The sequence below is a fragment of the Anolis sagrei genome, chromosome 11, assembly GCF_037176765.1.
Source record: "Anolis sagrei isolate rAnoSag1 chromosome 11, rAnoSag1.mat, whole genome shotgun sequence".
Lineage (NCBI taxonomy): Eukaryota > Metazoa > Chordata > Lepidosauria > Squamata > Dactyloidae > Anolis > Anolis sagrei.
Window position 1 is genome coordinate 16,587,282 of NC_090031.1, and position 15,917 is coordinate 16,603,198.

The 15,917-nt window shown below is 41.0% G+C and overlaps 1 protein-coding gene across 8 annotated transcripts in view; it reads left to right on the forward strand.

The window, feature by feature from the left end:
• Positions 1-228: 228 nt before the first annotated feature.
• Positions 229-15,917, forward strand: part of DNM1 (dynamin 1) — a 164,058-nt gene continuing 148,369 nt past the window's right edge. For 5 of the 8 annotated variants that reach the window (XM_060757183.2, XM_060757184.2, XM_060757178.2 and 2 more), the window contains exon 1: positions 230-629. In XM_060757183.2, coding sequence (XP_060613166.2) covers positions 469-629 — 161 coding nt within the window. In that variant the 5' untranslated portion in view covers positions 230-468. Of the gene's footprint in view, positions 630-15,917 lie in introns of all 8 variants that reach the window. The other 3 variants (XM_060757179.2, XM_060757181.2, XM_060757185.2) reach the window with 2 other exon arrangements.

Consider the following 15,917-nt stretch of genomic DNA (forward strand, 5'->3'; position numbering starts at 1 on the left):
ATTATTATTCTAACCCAAGGCCCTTCCACACAGTCCTATATAACCCAGCATATCCAAGGCAGAAAAATCCCACATGTATCTGCTTTGAACTGGGTCTTCCAAACATGGCCTAGGATGGGAGGATGCTAACCTTGGGCTGCATCCCCCTCTGCCTATTGAACTACATTTCCCAGGAAGCGCTTGGAGGCGCTGCGGAGGGCGCCCTCTGGCGGCGGGAGGCGGGACAGCGCGCTGTCTTTGCGTTGGGAGCCAGTCAAAGCAGTCAGTGCTGCAGCGGGAGGAGGAGGAGGAGGAGGCAAGCCTATGGATTAAGCGGGAGGAGAGAGAGGGAGAGAGAGAGACGGGGAAGGGAGCCCTTGTTGCAGGCCTGGGGGAGCCGGCCCGGGCTTGAGCCTCCCCAGCAGACTCTCTTGTATTGGGACCAGTATTTGGCCAGCTCCCTGGCGGGGCTGCTAAGCGGGCGCAGCCATGGGCAACCGGGGGATGGAGGACCTCATTCCCTTGGTCAACCGGCTCCAGGACGCCTTCTCCGCCATCGGGCAGAATGCCAACCTGGACCTGCCCCAGATTGCCGTGGTTGGCGGGCAGAGCGCCGGGAAGAGCTCCGTCCTGGAGAATTTCGTCGGCAGGTCAGTCTCTCTATGCATCTCTCTCTCTATTTATGTGTATGGCAATCTCTCTCTATCTCTATCTGAGCCTGCTTTCTCCATGCAGAATGGCTCCCTCTAGTGGCAGTGCAAGGGATGGCGGAGAGGATGAATGCAAGGCTTCCATCCCGGCTCCATCCATCCATTGCAGATGCTCCCTGGTGCCAGCACCAACCCTAGGAGGCAGGCCTGTGATTGACAGCCGGGGTTGCCTAGCAACCCCACCCCACCCTCTCCCTCCTGCCTTCCCTCCCCAAGCACAGGCTCAAACAGAGGCATTGCTTTTCTGCAAATCTCCAGGGTAATAATAATAATAATAATAATAATAATAATAGTAAAAATAATAATTCAGAAATTAAATTGGGAATAAATAATAATAATAATAGTTGGATTTTAATTCAGAAATTAAACTGGGAATAAATAATGATGATAATGATAATTGGATTTTAATTCAGAAATTAAGTTCTGAATAAATAATGATAATAATTGGATTTTAATTCAGAAATTAAATTGGGAATAGATAATAATAATAATAATAATAATAATAATAATAGGATTGTAATTCAGAAATTAAATTGGGAATAAATAATGATGATGATGATAATTGGATTTTAATTCAGAAATTAAATTGGGAATAGATAATAATGACGATAATTGGATTTAAATTCAGAAATTAAATTGGGAATAAATAATAATAGGATTATAATTCAGAAATTAAATTGGGAATAATAATCATCATCATTACTTGGATTTTAGTTCTGAAATTCATCATCATCAGGATTTTAAGTCAGAAATTAAATTGGGAAAAATAATAATCATCATAATCATTTGGAGTTTAATTCAGAAATTAAATTAGGAATAATAATCATCATCATCATTTGGATTTTAATTCAGATATTCATCATCATCATCAGGATTTTAATTCAGAAATTAATTTGGGAATAAATAATAATCATCATTTGGATTTTAATTTAGAAATTAAATTGGGAATAATCATCATTATTTGGATTTTACTTCAGAAATTCATCATCATCATCAGGATTTTAATTCAGAAATTAAATTGGGAATAATAATAAATAAAATAATAATAATAGGATTTTAATTCAGAAATTAAATTGGGAATAATAATAAATAAAATAATAATAATAGGATTTTAATTCAGAAATTAAATTGGGAATAATAATAAATAAAATAATAATAATAGGATTTTAATTCAGAAATTAAATTGGGAATAATAATATATAAAATAATAATAATTGGATTTTAATTCTGAAATTAAATTGGAAATAATAATAATAATAATTTGGATTTGAATTCAGAAATTACATTGGGAATAATAATAATAATAATTCTATTTGGATTTGAATTCAGAAATTAAAATGGTAATAATAGTAAAAATAAGCAGCAGCCATTCTAGGTTTGGGGAGAAGCATGCCTGTTTTTCCTTCTGGAGGGAGGGTGGAGGAGAAGAAATACACACACACATAAAAAATTAATAATAATAATAATAATTTATTAATAGACCTCCCTATCTCTCCAAGGGAACTCAGGGCAGCTTCCAGACAAAAGAAAGAAAGAAACGAAAACATTCAATACCTTGGTAGAAAAGATCCACAAAAATCAAGCAGTAAAAAAATAATAATTAAAAATTAATAAGTGCTCAGCCAAAAATATATATAATTAATAATTGGATAAACATAATGATCTAAACAGATACACGAAGACCATAAAAACCTCAATGACAAGAATGCACAAAAGTATGTAAATTATTTAAAATTTAATAAATAAATTATATATATATATGTTAATAAATAAATAAATAATATATATATATATATATATATATGTATGTATATGTGTGTGTGTGTGTGTGTATATATATATATACACACACACACACATTATTTATTTATTAACTGCCTTTTCTTTACCCTGCTCTATCTCAACCTTGGAGGAGCTTCCAAATTGGCAATCATTCAATGCTGCATTAAATATTAAAAATACAAATACAAAATCATAAATACAATGGCCATCAAAACAATGGCATGTCAATACAATGCATAGACTTGGAAGCATCGTACGTAGACCTGGCATCATAATCCAGAAGCTGATCCAAATTCTGTTCATATATGTATACATACACACACACACACATATATCTTTTGGGGTTGGAGATGGAAGGACGGGGCGGTGGTTGTGTTGTGTTGTGCTCTGCCTCCCCATCCTCAAGGCAAGGAGAGATCGAATGGTGTTAATCCCAAATCATCCTGGGATTGCTGAGCTGAGTCTGGGCAACATTCCCCTCCCATTGCTTCCTCTTCCCCTTCCTTCTGTTGCTCCTGGCCTTGGGAAGTTAACCTTGTTGGCTAGGAAGAGAGGATGTGAAGGAAACAGCTCCGTCTGCAAGCAAAGCCCAGTCCTCAACCCCCATCGTTACGTAATCTCAAGAGAGGAGAGAAATATCAGAAGGGTAAAAGGGGGGCAATGCAGGCAGAAGCAAATCTTCATCATTTTCGATTGGGCCATTGCAATTCCTTCCAGGAGGATGCAACGTCAATGCAACGTTGCTCTTCTTGCAATGATGCAATGTTCGGCATCCCCAGGTCTTATTATTTTCCACCTCTTGGGCTTCTCTCAGTGCTTTACAGGAAGGCAAAAAGTATATAAATCAATAAGAGAGGAAGAGAACAGGACCAATGGGGTCGGCCGCATATCAATGCGGTGTCAGTGCCTGGAAATGTGTTAGCGATGCACGGCACGTCCGCCAGCAAGATGCTCCCTCTGTAAGAAGAACAGTGCAGTCCCTGCCAGTCGTTGCTCGCTTGCGTCGCTGGTTGCAATCCCTGCAAAGTGCAAATTCAAGGGAGAGAACACACCAGCACATCCTCCACTCTCTGCCTCCCGGTTTTGCCAGGTTCCACGCAAGACAGTTCCACCTTGCCTCCTGTGCTGTTAATAATATAATAGAATTTAATGTAATATAATATAATATAATATAATGTAATGTAATGTAATGTAATGTAATGTAATGTAATGTAATATATTATATAATGGTGCTCCATGCAGTTTTTATATTATATTATTATATTAATAATATAATATTATAATTATTATAATATTATCATATTAATAATATAATATTATTTAATATAATAATATTATATTATTATATTATAATAATATAATATAATGTAATGTAATATATTAATATAACGGCACTCCATGCAGTTATGCCGGCCACATGACCTTGGAGATGTCTATGGATAATATATTACAATAATATATTACATTATATTTTTTAATATACTATATCAATATATTAATATAATGGCGCTCCATGCAGTCATGCCAGCCCTTGGAGGTATCTATGGATAATGTATTACAATAATGTATTACATTATATTAATACAATATAATATAATATATCAATATATTATATTAATATATTAATATAATGGCGCTCCATGCAGTCATGCCTACCACATGACCTTGGAGGTGTCTACGGACAACGCTGGCTCTTTGGCTTAGAAATGGAGGTGAGCACCACACCCCAGAGTCGGGCACGACCTGGTTTAATGTCAGGGGAAAACCTTTACCTTTACTTTACCTATATTATATTACATTATATAATATTATATTAATATATTATATTAATATAATATATAATAATATAATAATAATTAAAGCGCTGAGCTGCTGAGCTTGTTGACCAAAAGGTCACAGGTTCGATTCCGGGAGCGGCAAGAGCTACCACTGTCAGCCCCAGCTTCAGCCAACCTAGCAATTCGAAAACATGCAAATGTGAGTAGATCAATAGGTATCGCTCTGGCAGGAAGGTATGTGTTTACAAACATAAACACACATATAATATAATATAATAACTAAGCAGATATATATATATATCTAAGCAGTTCAAAAACATGCAAATGTGAGTCGATCAATAGGAACCGCCCCAGTGGGAAGGTAATGATGTGCCATGCAGTCATGCCAGCCACATGACCTTGGAGGTGTCTACGGACAACGCCGGCTCTTGGCCTTAGAAATGGAGATGAGCACCACACCCCAGAGTCGGACACAAATTGACTTCATGTCAGGGGAAAACCTTTACCTTTACCTTTTATATTACATGTAATATTACTAATAATATTACAATATAATGGTATAATACAATATAGTAATATATAATACTAATATTGTGCTATGCTAATAGTATAATATATTATATGTATATATATCTTGTAAGCCGCTCTGAGTTCCCTTCGGGGTGAGAAGAGTGGCATATAAATGTCGTAAATAAATAAAATGATAATAAGACCTCCAAGATGGAGGGGATTTGTTGACGAGGAGGAGGGAGGCCAGGTGGCAAGGCAATGCAATGCGGTTGAGCATCATCATTGCTGGGAGAACCCTTCTGGTGGGTGAAGGGCATTCATTCATTCGTTGGTTGTTTCTCGGACCTTTCTGTCGTGACACCGCAACATTTGGGAATTCCCTCCCCTTTGTGTGACCTTCAGAATAATAATAAAAAACCTTTGGAAAGAGCAGATGACTGCGGGGCTCCTGGGGATTGTTTTGGAGCATGCTCCTTTTGCATTTATGCCTCGTCATGCAGTCCTTACCAACTAGGTCCTGCCCTAGAAGCCTGGCCGCCAATCATTTCCCCGAAAAGATCATCCAGATCCAAATCATCTTTTCCACAGTGCAATCTGTCCTTCTCTCGCTCGTCGGTCTCTTTGCAACGAAACCACTTTGAATACTGTTGGTTATATTTGGAAGGATATAAAATGGCCACCTCTCCCAGCTCCATCTTTTTGCAAGGAGTTTCAATCCAAGCAGCACTGCTGTACTGTTATATCAGGCATGGGCAAACATTGGCTTTCCCTCCAGGTGTTTTCGACTTCAACTCCCATACTTCCTAATAGCCTACCCTCTGTTCCTAGCTTGATATTCAAGCAGTGCTTCTTGTAGGTCAGAGAATGGTCCAGTGTAACTCCCAGGAATTTTGGTGTGCTGCAATACTCCATTGGGATTACTTCCCAGCTCATCCTCAGAGCTCTGATTCTTGTCTGTCCTTAAGGTGAAAAGCACACGTTTGCATTTTAGATGGATTAGGAATCAGCTGGTTTTCCTTGTAATAGGCAGTAAGAGCATCTCAAGCTTCGGAGAGCTTCTGTTCAACCATTTCAAAGCTCCCTTCTTGAGTGGTGATGGCATGATCGTCAGCATAGATGAAACTCTCTGTCCCTTCTAGCAGTGGCTGGTCATTTGTGTAGATGTTGAACATGGATGGAGCAACCCTGTAATAGGCAATCAAAGCAGAGAGCTTCTGCTCAGCCATTTCAAAGCTCCCTTCTTGAGTGGTGATGGCATGATCGTCAGCATAGATGAAACTCTCTGTTCCTTCTGGCAATGGCTGGTCATTTGTATAGATGTTGAACATTGTTGGAGTAACGCTGTAATAGGCAGTCAAAGCAGAGAGCTTCTGTTCAAGCATTTCAAAGCTCCCTTCTTGAGTGGTGATGGCATTATTGTCAGCATAGATGAAACTCTGTCCCTTCTGGCAGTGGCTGGCCATTTGTATCGATGTTGAACATTGTTGGAGCAACCCTGTAATAGGCAGTCAAAGCACAGAGCTTCTGTTCAAGCATTTCAAAGCTCCCTTCTTGAGTGGTGACGTCATGATCGTCAGCATAGATGAAGCTCTCTGTCCCTTCTGGCAGTGACTGGTCATTTGTATAGATGTTGAACATCGTTGGAGCAACCCTGTCATAGGCAGTCAAAGCAGAGAGCTTCTGTTCAACCATTTCAAAGCTCCCTGTTCAACCATTTCAAACCACCCGCGAAAAGTGAAAATCCGTGAAGTAGGGGCATTATGTGTATATGTATATCTATATAAATAAACACGTAATCTTTGTTTGTGGGATTAACATAACTCAAAAACCACTGGGCGAATTGACACCAAATTTGGACACTATACCCCTAACAGACCAACGAGTGACCATCACTCGTAAACCCCCCCCCCCAAAAAAAACAGCGGAAAGGACTTAAAAACCCTAAAAAGGTAAATGATGCTACAGAAAAAAGGGAAGGAAGAAGGAGGGAAGGAAGGGGGGGAAGAAAGAAAGAAAGAAAGAGAAGTGGGGAGAGGGAGGGAGGGAAAGAAAGAAGGAAAGAAAGAAAGAAGCATGGAAACAAAGAGCGAAGGAAGGAAAGAGGTAGAGAAGGAAGAAAGGAGCAAAAGGGGAGGAAAAGAAAAAGGAAGGAAAGAGGAAGAGAAAGAAGGAAGGAAGGAAAGAGAAGGAAGGATGGAAGCAAAAAACGAAGGAGGGAAATAGGTAGAGAAGGGAGAAAGAAGAAGATAAAGACAAAGGGGGAAGGAAGGAAAGAGGTAGAGGAGGAAAGAGAGAAGAAAAGAAAAAAAGGGAAGGGAGGAAGGAAAGAGGGAGCAAAGGAAGGAGGGAAAGATGGAGGAAAGGTTGGCCACAGCTACACGTGGCGGGTACAGCATATATGTGTGTGAGTGTGTGTGTGTGTGTGTGTGTACACACACACACACACACACTAGCCGTCCCTTGCCATGCGTTGCTGTGGCCTACATGGGGGTTCTGTGTGTGGGGTTTGGCCCAATTCTATCGTTGGTGGGATTCAGAATGCTCTGTGATTGTAGGTGAACTATAAATCCCAGCAACTACAACTCCCAAATGTCAAGATTATATCTTCCACAAACTCCACCATTGTTCACATTTGGGCATATTGAGTATTTGTGTAGAGTTTGGTCCAGATCCATCATTGTTTGAGTCCACAGTGATCTCTGTATGTAGGTGAACTACAACTCCAAAACCAAAGGACACTGCCCACCAAACCATTCCAGAATTTTCTGTTGATCATGGGAATCCTGTGTGCCAAGATTGGTTCAGTTCCATCGTTGGTGGAGTTCAGAATGCTCTTGATTGTAGGTGAACTATAAATCCCAGCAACTACAACTCCCAAATGACAAAATCAATTTTTTTGAGTGAAGGACATACATTGGGTTGTTAGGTGTCTTGTGTCCAAATTTGATGTCAATTCGTCCAGTGGTTTTTGAGTTCTGTTAATTCCACAAACGAACATTACATTTTTACTACGAAGTAGTGAGGGAACACAGTATTGCTGCTGGGGATTAACCAGCTGTGCTAAAGCCCGGCCCTTTAGCACTAAAGCTTGCTGGGTTAGATTTTGAAATACTTTTCCCTGAACTGCACGATTTCTTAGGATGAGGCCATGACATTGAAAATAGAAGTATTTTATGTTGGGTGGACTTTTTCAGCTTCCAAGGATCTAAAATAACGGTGGGGAGCAGATGGCCTTCCAGATGTTACAACTCACAAGCCAGAATTTCTATCCAGCATAACCAGTAGTGCAGCACCATGGGAGTTTCAACCCAACAACATTCAAAAGGCTGCACATACTGTCACCCTGATGTAAGAGACATTTGAAATAAGAGACATTTAGTAATCTTAACACAATCCTCCCTGTTCAATGCTCTCCAGTTGGGTTGGACTACAACTCCCATCATCCCCTTGGGAAAGTAAGCCAAGTTGAGAAAAGCTGTTCTATAGCAAACTATCTTGAATTTTGAATACCCAAAGCCTGAACATTTGAAATATATGGCTCAGTAGTGTAAAACAAGCTGTGCTATGGGTCCATTTACTTTAAAGTGATGTTTGAATAGTTGTTGGAAATAGCAATCTTCTTCAAGACTTCGATACTAGTGATTGGTTATGTAAATAATTCAGATTGCTTCCTGTATTGTATATGTGTGTGTATAGGTTTGCAGTTTTCCTTAACTCTATGTTGTGGGAGGAGCTGCAGATCATGTGATTAGATCTGGGCTTGTTCGAGACTCAGACTCCATTTTAGAAGTCAGTAGAAACAGAATGCTTTAGAGATGCCATTAGACTTTCAGACCAGACAAGGACACTCAGAACAGAGATGCTTATACTTTGGACTGTTGATTATAAGAAAGATGCCCTGTGTTATCTGCACAGAGAAACTACTTCAAATCCCATCTGTAACTGGATTGATATGCAAAGTACCTGTATACTGAATACATGAAGTTTGTGAGTAAACAAACTATGTAATTTCAACGAAGACTACAATAGAGTCTTGCTTATCAAACATAAACAGACCTGCAGAACATTGGATAAGCGAAAATGTTGGATAATAATAAGGAATTAAGGAAAGGTGTATTAAATGTCAAATTACGTTATGATTTTACAAATTAAGCACCAAAACATCATGTTTTCCGACAGAAAAAGCAGTTGAATACACAATAACATTATGCAGTATTTACTGTATTTACAAATTTAGCACCAAAACAGACAAGGCTCCTTTCTTTCTCCCACCCTGGACATTATTCCAGGCCGACTATGTTGAAAAATACAGAACGTTGGATAAGCGAAGGTTGGATAAGCTGTACTTATTTTTGTCTCTTGAGAGCATGATTAAAGCCAAGATGTTTTAAGGGAAACTATATGCTTTTAGAGCAACTGAACGGAACACTTCTGAAATTCTGCTGATTTTTGTGCATTGGCATATCTTTGTCCCTAACAGTTCAAAGAGATATCCAGGTATATGAGTCTAACAACTGAGAAACCTAATTGCCTAGCATGAATCCTAGTGGATATTTACCACAAAGGAGAAGGTCGACTCAAGAATGGGGGACATGTGCCTCGAGAGCAGTACGCGGGAATAAAATCTTGAGGTCCTCGTGGACAACAAGTTAAGCATGAGCCAACAATGTGATGCGGTGCTAAAAAAAGCCAATGGGATTTTGTCCTGCATCAATAGGAGCATAGTGTCTAGATGCAGGGAAGTCACGCTACCCCTCTATTCTGCTTTGGTTAGACCACTCCTGGAATATTGTGTCCAATTCTGGGCACCACAATTGAAGGGAGACGTTGACAAGCTGGAATGTGTCCAGAGGAGGGCGACTAAAATGATCAAGGGTCTGGAGAACAAGCCCTTTGAGGAGCGGCTTAAAGAGCTGGGCATGTTTAACCTGAGGAAGAGACGGTTGAGAGGAGACATGATAGCCATGTATAAATATGTGAGGGGAAGTCATAGGGAGGAGGGAGCAAGCTTGTTTTCTGCTTCCCTGCAGACTAGGATGCAGAACAATGTCTTCAAACAACAAGAAAGGAGGTTCCATCTGAAAATTAGGAAGAACTTCCTGATTGTGAGAGCCATTCAGCAGTGGAACTCTCTGCCCTGGAGTGTGGTGGAGGCTCCTTCTTTGGAAGCTTTTAAACAGAGGCTGGATGGCCATCTGTCAGGGGTGCTTTGAATGCAATTTTCCCGCTTCTTGGCAGAATGGGGTTGGACTGGATGGCCCATGAGGTCTCTTCCAACTCTATGATTCTATGATTCAAGCGAGTTTTTGGCTCTTCTCAGGGCAATTCCTGATTTTCCAAAACTGGTGGTGAATGCCATTTCCCAAAAGGTAATAATAATAATAATAATAATAATAATAATAATAATAATAATCTCACCAATGGGGACTTGGAGCGACGTACATGAGGCCAAGCCCAAACAACAAAATTACAATAAAATAAGACCAAAAACGCAAACAAAGCACAACATCATAATAACCTAAAACATGTGAATAAATAACGATATAAAATTACAATAACGCAATCACAATCAATAACAATTATGGAGATTTCCATTTCCCAAATATAGATTTGCTAGTTCTCAGGGCCTGGCCCTTGTTCTCAGGGATGCAGGGCAAAGGGAGAAATTTCAGGGCAAGAAAACGCTGTGTGTTCTTCATTTCTTAGACTTGGTCTTTTTTAAATTTGAATTGCATACTCGGTGCAACTGTGGTTGATGTGGAAAGGTACCACGCTTAAGGCTGTCACCAGGAGCTGCCTCCTATGACACCTGAAGGGGTTTCCCTAGGTCTGCCAATAGACCATATTTTTCACTGCCTCTGAGATCGTGGAAGTGTTTTACGAGGACAGGCTTTGTTGATTTCTCGCAGCGGACGGAGCTCCCATGGAGTGGAAATGCATGGATTTCTGTTCCATGTCTCATCTCCAGATGGTCTCTTTTACCCAAGGAGACTCGATGAGGATGTGACCTCACTGGATTTCCTTTGGATGTCTCCATGGTTGCAGATTACATTGCTGCAGTTCCTTTAGAGATAATGAGAGCTTCTGAGCAGAGCTGTGGAGTGGTGAGAGTGAAGCAGTGAAAACAAAACATCCTTCATTACTGGGTGGAAAATGAGTCCCAGGTGTCAACGGGAAATGTCCACCTCTTGTTCTCAGGTGCGGTTACAAAGCTCTGTAGTTTCAAAGTCTGGAATAACAACTCTCTTTGTAGGAATGAGCCACCACCTTGCTGTTTATGTTACACAGCAATACATTTTGAAGATGGCTGCAGCCAGCCATGTTATGGTGGTGTTGGTGCCCTCTTTGGGAGAGAAAGGAAACGGCCTTGGAATTGTGTTTGCTTGGGTTGAAGCAGACATGGGTAAACTTCGTCCCTCTGGGTGTTTTGGACTTCAACTCCCACAATTCCTAGCAGCCGGAATTCTCACAGAGTCTCTGCGAATGTCTAATTAATCTATCTTTCACTCCCTCCGTCCTGAGACCTAATCTGAAATCTCAGGAAAACTCCCCATCATCTGAAGCTGGGTTCATAGAATCATAGAGTTGGAAGAGACCTCGTGGGCGGACAGGCACTGCATTCCTCACAGAACTGCCACACTTTTCTGATATAAAAGGGTCTCTTTATGTAGCAACTTATGTAGAACCGATGTTGTTATGGATTGATTGACAACTTGTCATTCAGCTAAGATGTGCTGAAACTCCCATCTTAGAATCATAGAGATGGAAGAGACCTCGTGGGCCGTCCAGTCCAACCCCATTCTGCCAAGAAGCAGGGAAATTGCATTCAAAGCACCCCCATCCAGCCTCTGCTTAAAAGTCTCCAAAGAAGAGCCTCCATCACACTCTGGTGCAGAGAGTTCCACTGCTGAACAGCTCTCACAGGCAAGAAGTTCTTCCTAATGTTCAGGTGGAATCTCCTTTCCTGTAGTTTGAACTTTGGTTACTGTGTCAATTTAGATACGGAAAGGCCTCCTTTCAGCAGACTGGAGAGAGATGGTCCTGCTGCTTAGAAAATGAGTCTTGCTATTTGAGCATCAGCTCCATCTGCTTGGAAGAAGATGCAGGAAAATTGCCAGCCAGCTTGCGACCTTGCTGCACATCCAAGCCTCTGCAAACTCATTCTGCTGTGGCAAAAGACGTCTTTACCCTTGCAAGCAGCCGCTCTGAATCTGGCACCGCCGGTCTCGCTGGAGCCTTGGGCCTGAACAAGAGGACGCAGCACATTTGCAGTATTGCAGTGGCAGCTCCATCAGCAAACCTATTTAAAGGAGAATATCGTCACTGCCAGTTTTAGTGTTGAGGGAATCTTGGTAAAGGTTTTCCCCTGACATTAAGTCCAGCCGTGTCCAACTCTTGGGGTTGGTGCTCATCTCCATTTCTAAGCCAAAGAGCTGGCTTTGTCCGTAGACACCTCCAAGGTCATGCCCCCAGCATGACTGCTTGGAGCACCGTTATCTTCCCGCTGGAGCAGTACCTATTGATCTACTCACATTTGAATGTTTTTGAACTGCTAGCTTTCGGTCAACAAGCTCAGCAGCTCAGCGCTTTAACCCACCTCGCCACCGGAGGCTCCCATTAAAATAGTGTATAACTACTAAAATAATGCGTAACTATGAAAATAAATATAGCCTTCTTAATTCACAGATTTTCACTTTTCACGGGTGGTCTTGGAACGTAACACCAGCAAAAAGTGAGGGAACACTGTATGTCGAAGAAGGGTTGGAGGAATAAATTCTAGCGGCTGCGTACTAGCAGGTTAAACTGTTGAATCTGCTGACCTAAAGGTTGGCAATTCGAAGCCGTGGATCGGGGTGAGCTCCTGCTGTTAGCCCTAGCTCCTGCCAACCTAGCAGTTTGAAAACATGCAAATGTGAGTAGATCAATAGGTAATAAAGGTGTGGAGAGGGTTTATAAAGACTTAAAATAGTATATAACTACTAAAACAATGCATAAATATTAAAATAAATATAGCATCCCTACTTCACGGATTTTCAATTTTCGCGGGTGGTCTTGGAACGTAACACCAGTGAAACATGAGGGAACACTGTATGTTGAAGAAGGGTTGGAGGAATACATACTAGTAGATGCATACCAGTGGATTAAACTGTTGAATCTGCTGACCTAAAGGTTGGCAATTTGAAGCCGTGGATCAGGCTGAGCTCCCGCTGTTAGCCCTAGCTCCTGCCAACCTAGCAGTTTGAAAACATGCAAATGTGAGTAGATCAATAGGTAATAAAGGTGTGGAGGGTTTATAAAGTTTTAAAATAGTGTATAACTACTAGAATAATGCATAAATATTAAAATAAATATAGCGTCCCTACTTCGCGGATTTTCACTTTTTTAGGTGGTCCTGGAACTTAACACCCATGATAAGTGAGGGAGCACTGTACTCACATTTGCATGTTTTCAAACTGCTAGGTTGGCAGAAGCTGGGAGCTCATGCCGCTCCCTGGATTTGAACCTGCGACCTTTCGATCAGCAAATTCAGCAGCTCAGCAGTTTAACCCACTATGCCACCAGGGGCTCCAATTCAATCATTGCCACTCAAAGGCACAATGAGTTACGAATCAGGCATCTCTGAGCCTGTTGCGAATGGGTCCTTGCTCTGGAATGGCTTCTCCCAATCCATGCCCTACAGATCAATCAGGCTGCAACTCTGATATTCCTGATCCTTGCTAGTGTGGTTTATTTATTTATTGTGTTAGGGAAGTTTATCATGCTGTATCAGCCATGGATTAAAGTTTAGTTATTTATTTATTTACAGTTTTTATATTCCGCCCTTCTCACCCGGCAGGGGACTCAGGGCAGATCACAATGCTCATATACATGGCAAACATTCAATGCCATTTAGACATACCACATATATAGACAGACACAGAGGCAATTTAACATTCCAGCTTTCTGCCTTCGTGAGGTATGCTCGATTCCGGCCACAGGGGGAGCCGCCCCTTCACCGACCACTTGTGACACCTAGTCCTTTGATGGAGTACTTCCTCATTCTCCTGCACGCTGCTGGAAGGTTTTATAATATAATATATTGTATATACATATAATATTTATAATATTATAACGTAATACAATATAATACTACTACTAATAATACAATATTATAATTATATATTTTATATTACATATAATATTAGTAATAATATTACAATATAATGGTATAGTACAATATAGTAATATTTAATACTCATAGAATCCTAGAGTTGGAAGAGACCTCATGGGCCATCCAGTCCAACCCCATTCCGCCAAGAAGGAGGAAAATTGCATTCAAAGCACCCCCGACAGATGGCCATCCAGAGTCTGTTTAAAAGCTTCCTAAGAAGGAGCCTCCACCACACTCCAGGGCAGAGGGTTCCACTGCTGAACAGCTCTCACAGTCAGGAAGTTCTTCCTCATGTTCAGATGGAATCTCTTTTCTTGTAGTTTGAAGCCATTGTTCCGCGTCCTAGTCTCCGAGGAAGCAGAAAACAAGCTTGCTCCCTCCTCCCTGTGGCTTCCTCTCACATATTTATACATGGCTATCATATCTCCTCTCAGCCTTCTCTTCTTCAGGCTAAACCTGCCCAGCTCTTTAAGCTGCTCCTCATAGGGCTTGTTCTCCAGACCCTTGATCATTTTAGTCGCCCTCCTCTGGACACATTCCAGCTTGTCAATATCTCTCTTCAGTTGTGGTGCCCAAAATGGATCTCAGGGCCCTTCCACAGAGCTGAATAAAACTCCACAATGCTTTGAATTGGGACATATGGCAGCTAACCCAGTTCAAAGCAGATATTGTGTGATATTGTAGTATGCTAATGATATAATATATTGTATGTATATATACCTTGATAGCCTCTCTGAGTCCCCTTTGGGGTGAGAAGGGAGGCATATAAATGTCGTAAATAAATAAATAAATAAATAAATACATAATTTATGGCATCACAAATTAATTAAATTAGGTTTCCTGCATAAAGCAGTACCTACATTTCCTACTTGACAGATACAACTTTCTTGTAGTTTGAATAATGGCTTCAAACTACAAGGAAGGAGATTCTATCTGAACATTAGGAAGAACTTCCTGACTGTGAGAGACATTCAGCAGTGGAACTCTCTGCCCCAGAGTGTGGTGGAGGTGCCTTCTTTTAAGCAGAGGCTGGCCATCTGTTGGGGGTGCTTTGAATGCAATTTTCCTGCTTCTTGGCAGGGGATTGGACTGGATGTCTCATGAGGTCTCTTCCAACTCTATGATTCTATGATTCTATAAACTATCTTTCAAGCTGCATAGGTCAACAGCAAGCTAGACTATTAATGGCCGGGAACTTACTCTGAATGGCTTTGCAGCTTCCAAGTCTGGCTACTTACTGCCATTATCTTTGGAATAATATCCAGGGTGGGAGAAAGAACTCTTGTCTATTGGAGGCAGAAATGAATGTTTCCATTGACCACCTTGATTAGCATTGAATGGCTCTGCAGCTTCAAGGTCTGGCTGCTTACTGCCATTATATTTGGAATAATATCCAGGGTTGGAGAAAGAACTCTTCTCTGTTGGAGGCAGGCATGAATGTTTCCATTAGCCAGCTTGATTCGCATTGAATGGCTTTGCAGCTTCAAGGTCTGGCTGCTTACTGCCATTATCTTTGGAATAATATCCAGGGTGGGAGTCTCAGTCTGTAGTGATTTAATGCAGCTGGCTACTAACTAGCTACGCCACAGCCCAGTCCGGGTTTTAGCCTGCCACTTTTGGACTCTCACTTGCTGAGATGTTCCTGCGAGTATCTCTGTAGATCTTAGAAAACTATTTCCAGCGTAGTAACAATTGTGGTCTAAAACATGTGGAAGGCATCCGATTGAGAAGCCACAGCTGTAAGGTGACTGTGGCATCTGCCAATCAGTGAGTTCGATGTGCCTGAGTTAGACAATCTAATGCTGTTTCTGATGTTCCTGGTCTGCTCATCTCTACATTGGCTCTGCCCAGCTATATATATACTCAGAGGCGCTTCTATTAAAAGTAAAAATACAATCAGCTTAAAGGAATAGGCGGAGATTACTAAAGAGATCACAGCAACCAGGCAGAGAGAGAGAGAAAGGGAGGCAGGCAGATTCATTTGAATTTGACCTCCTGTCCACCATG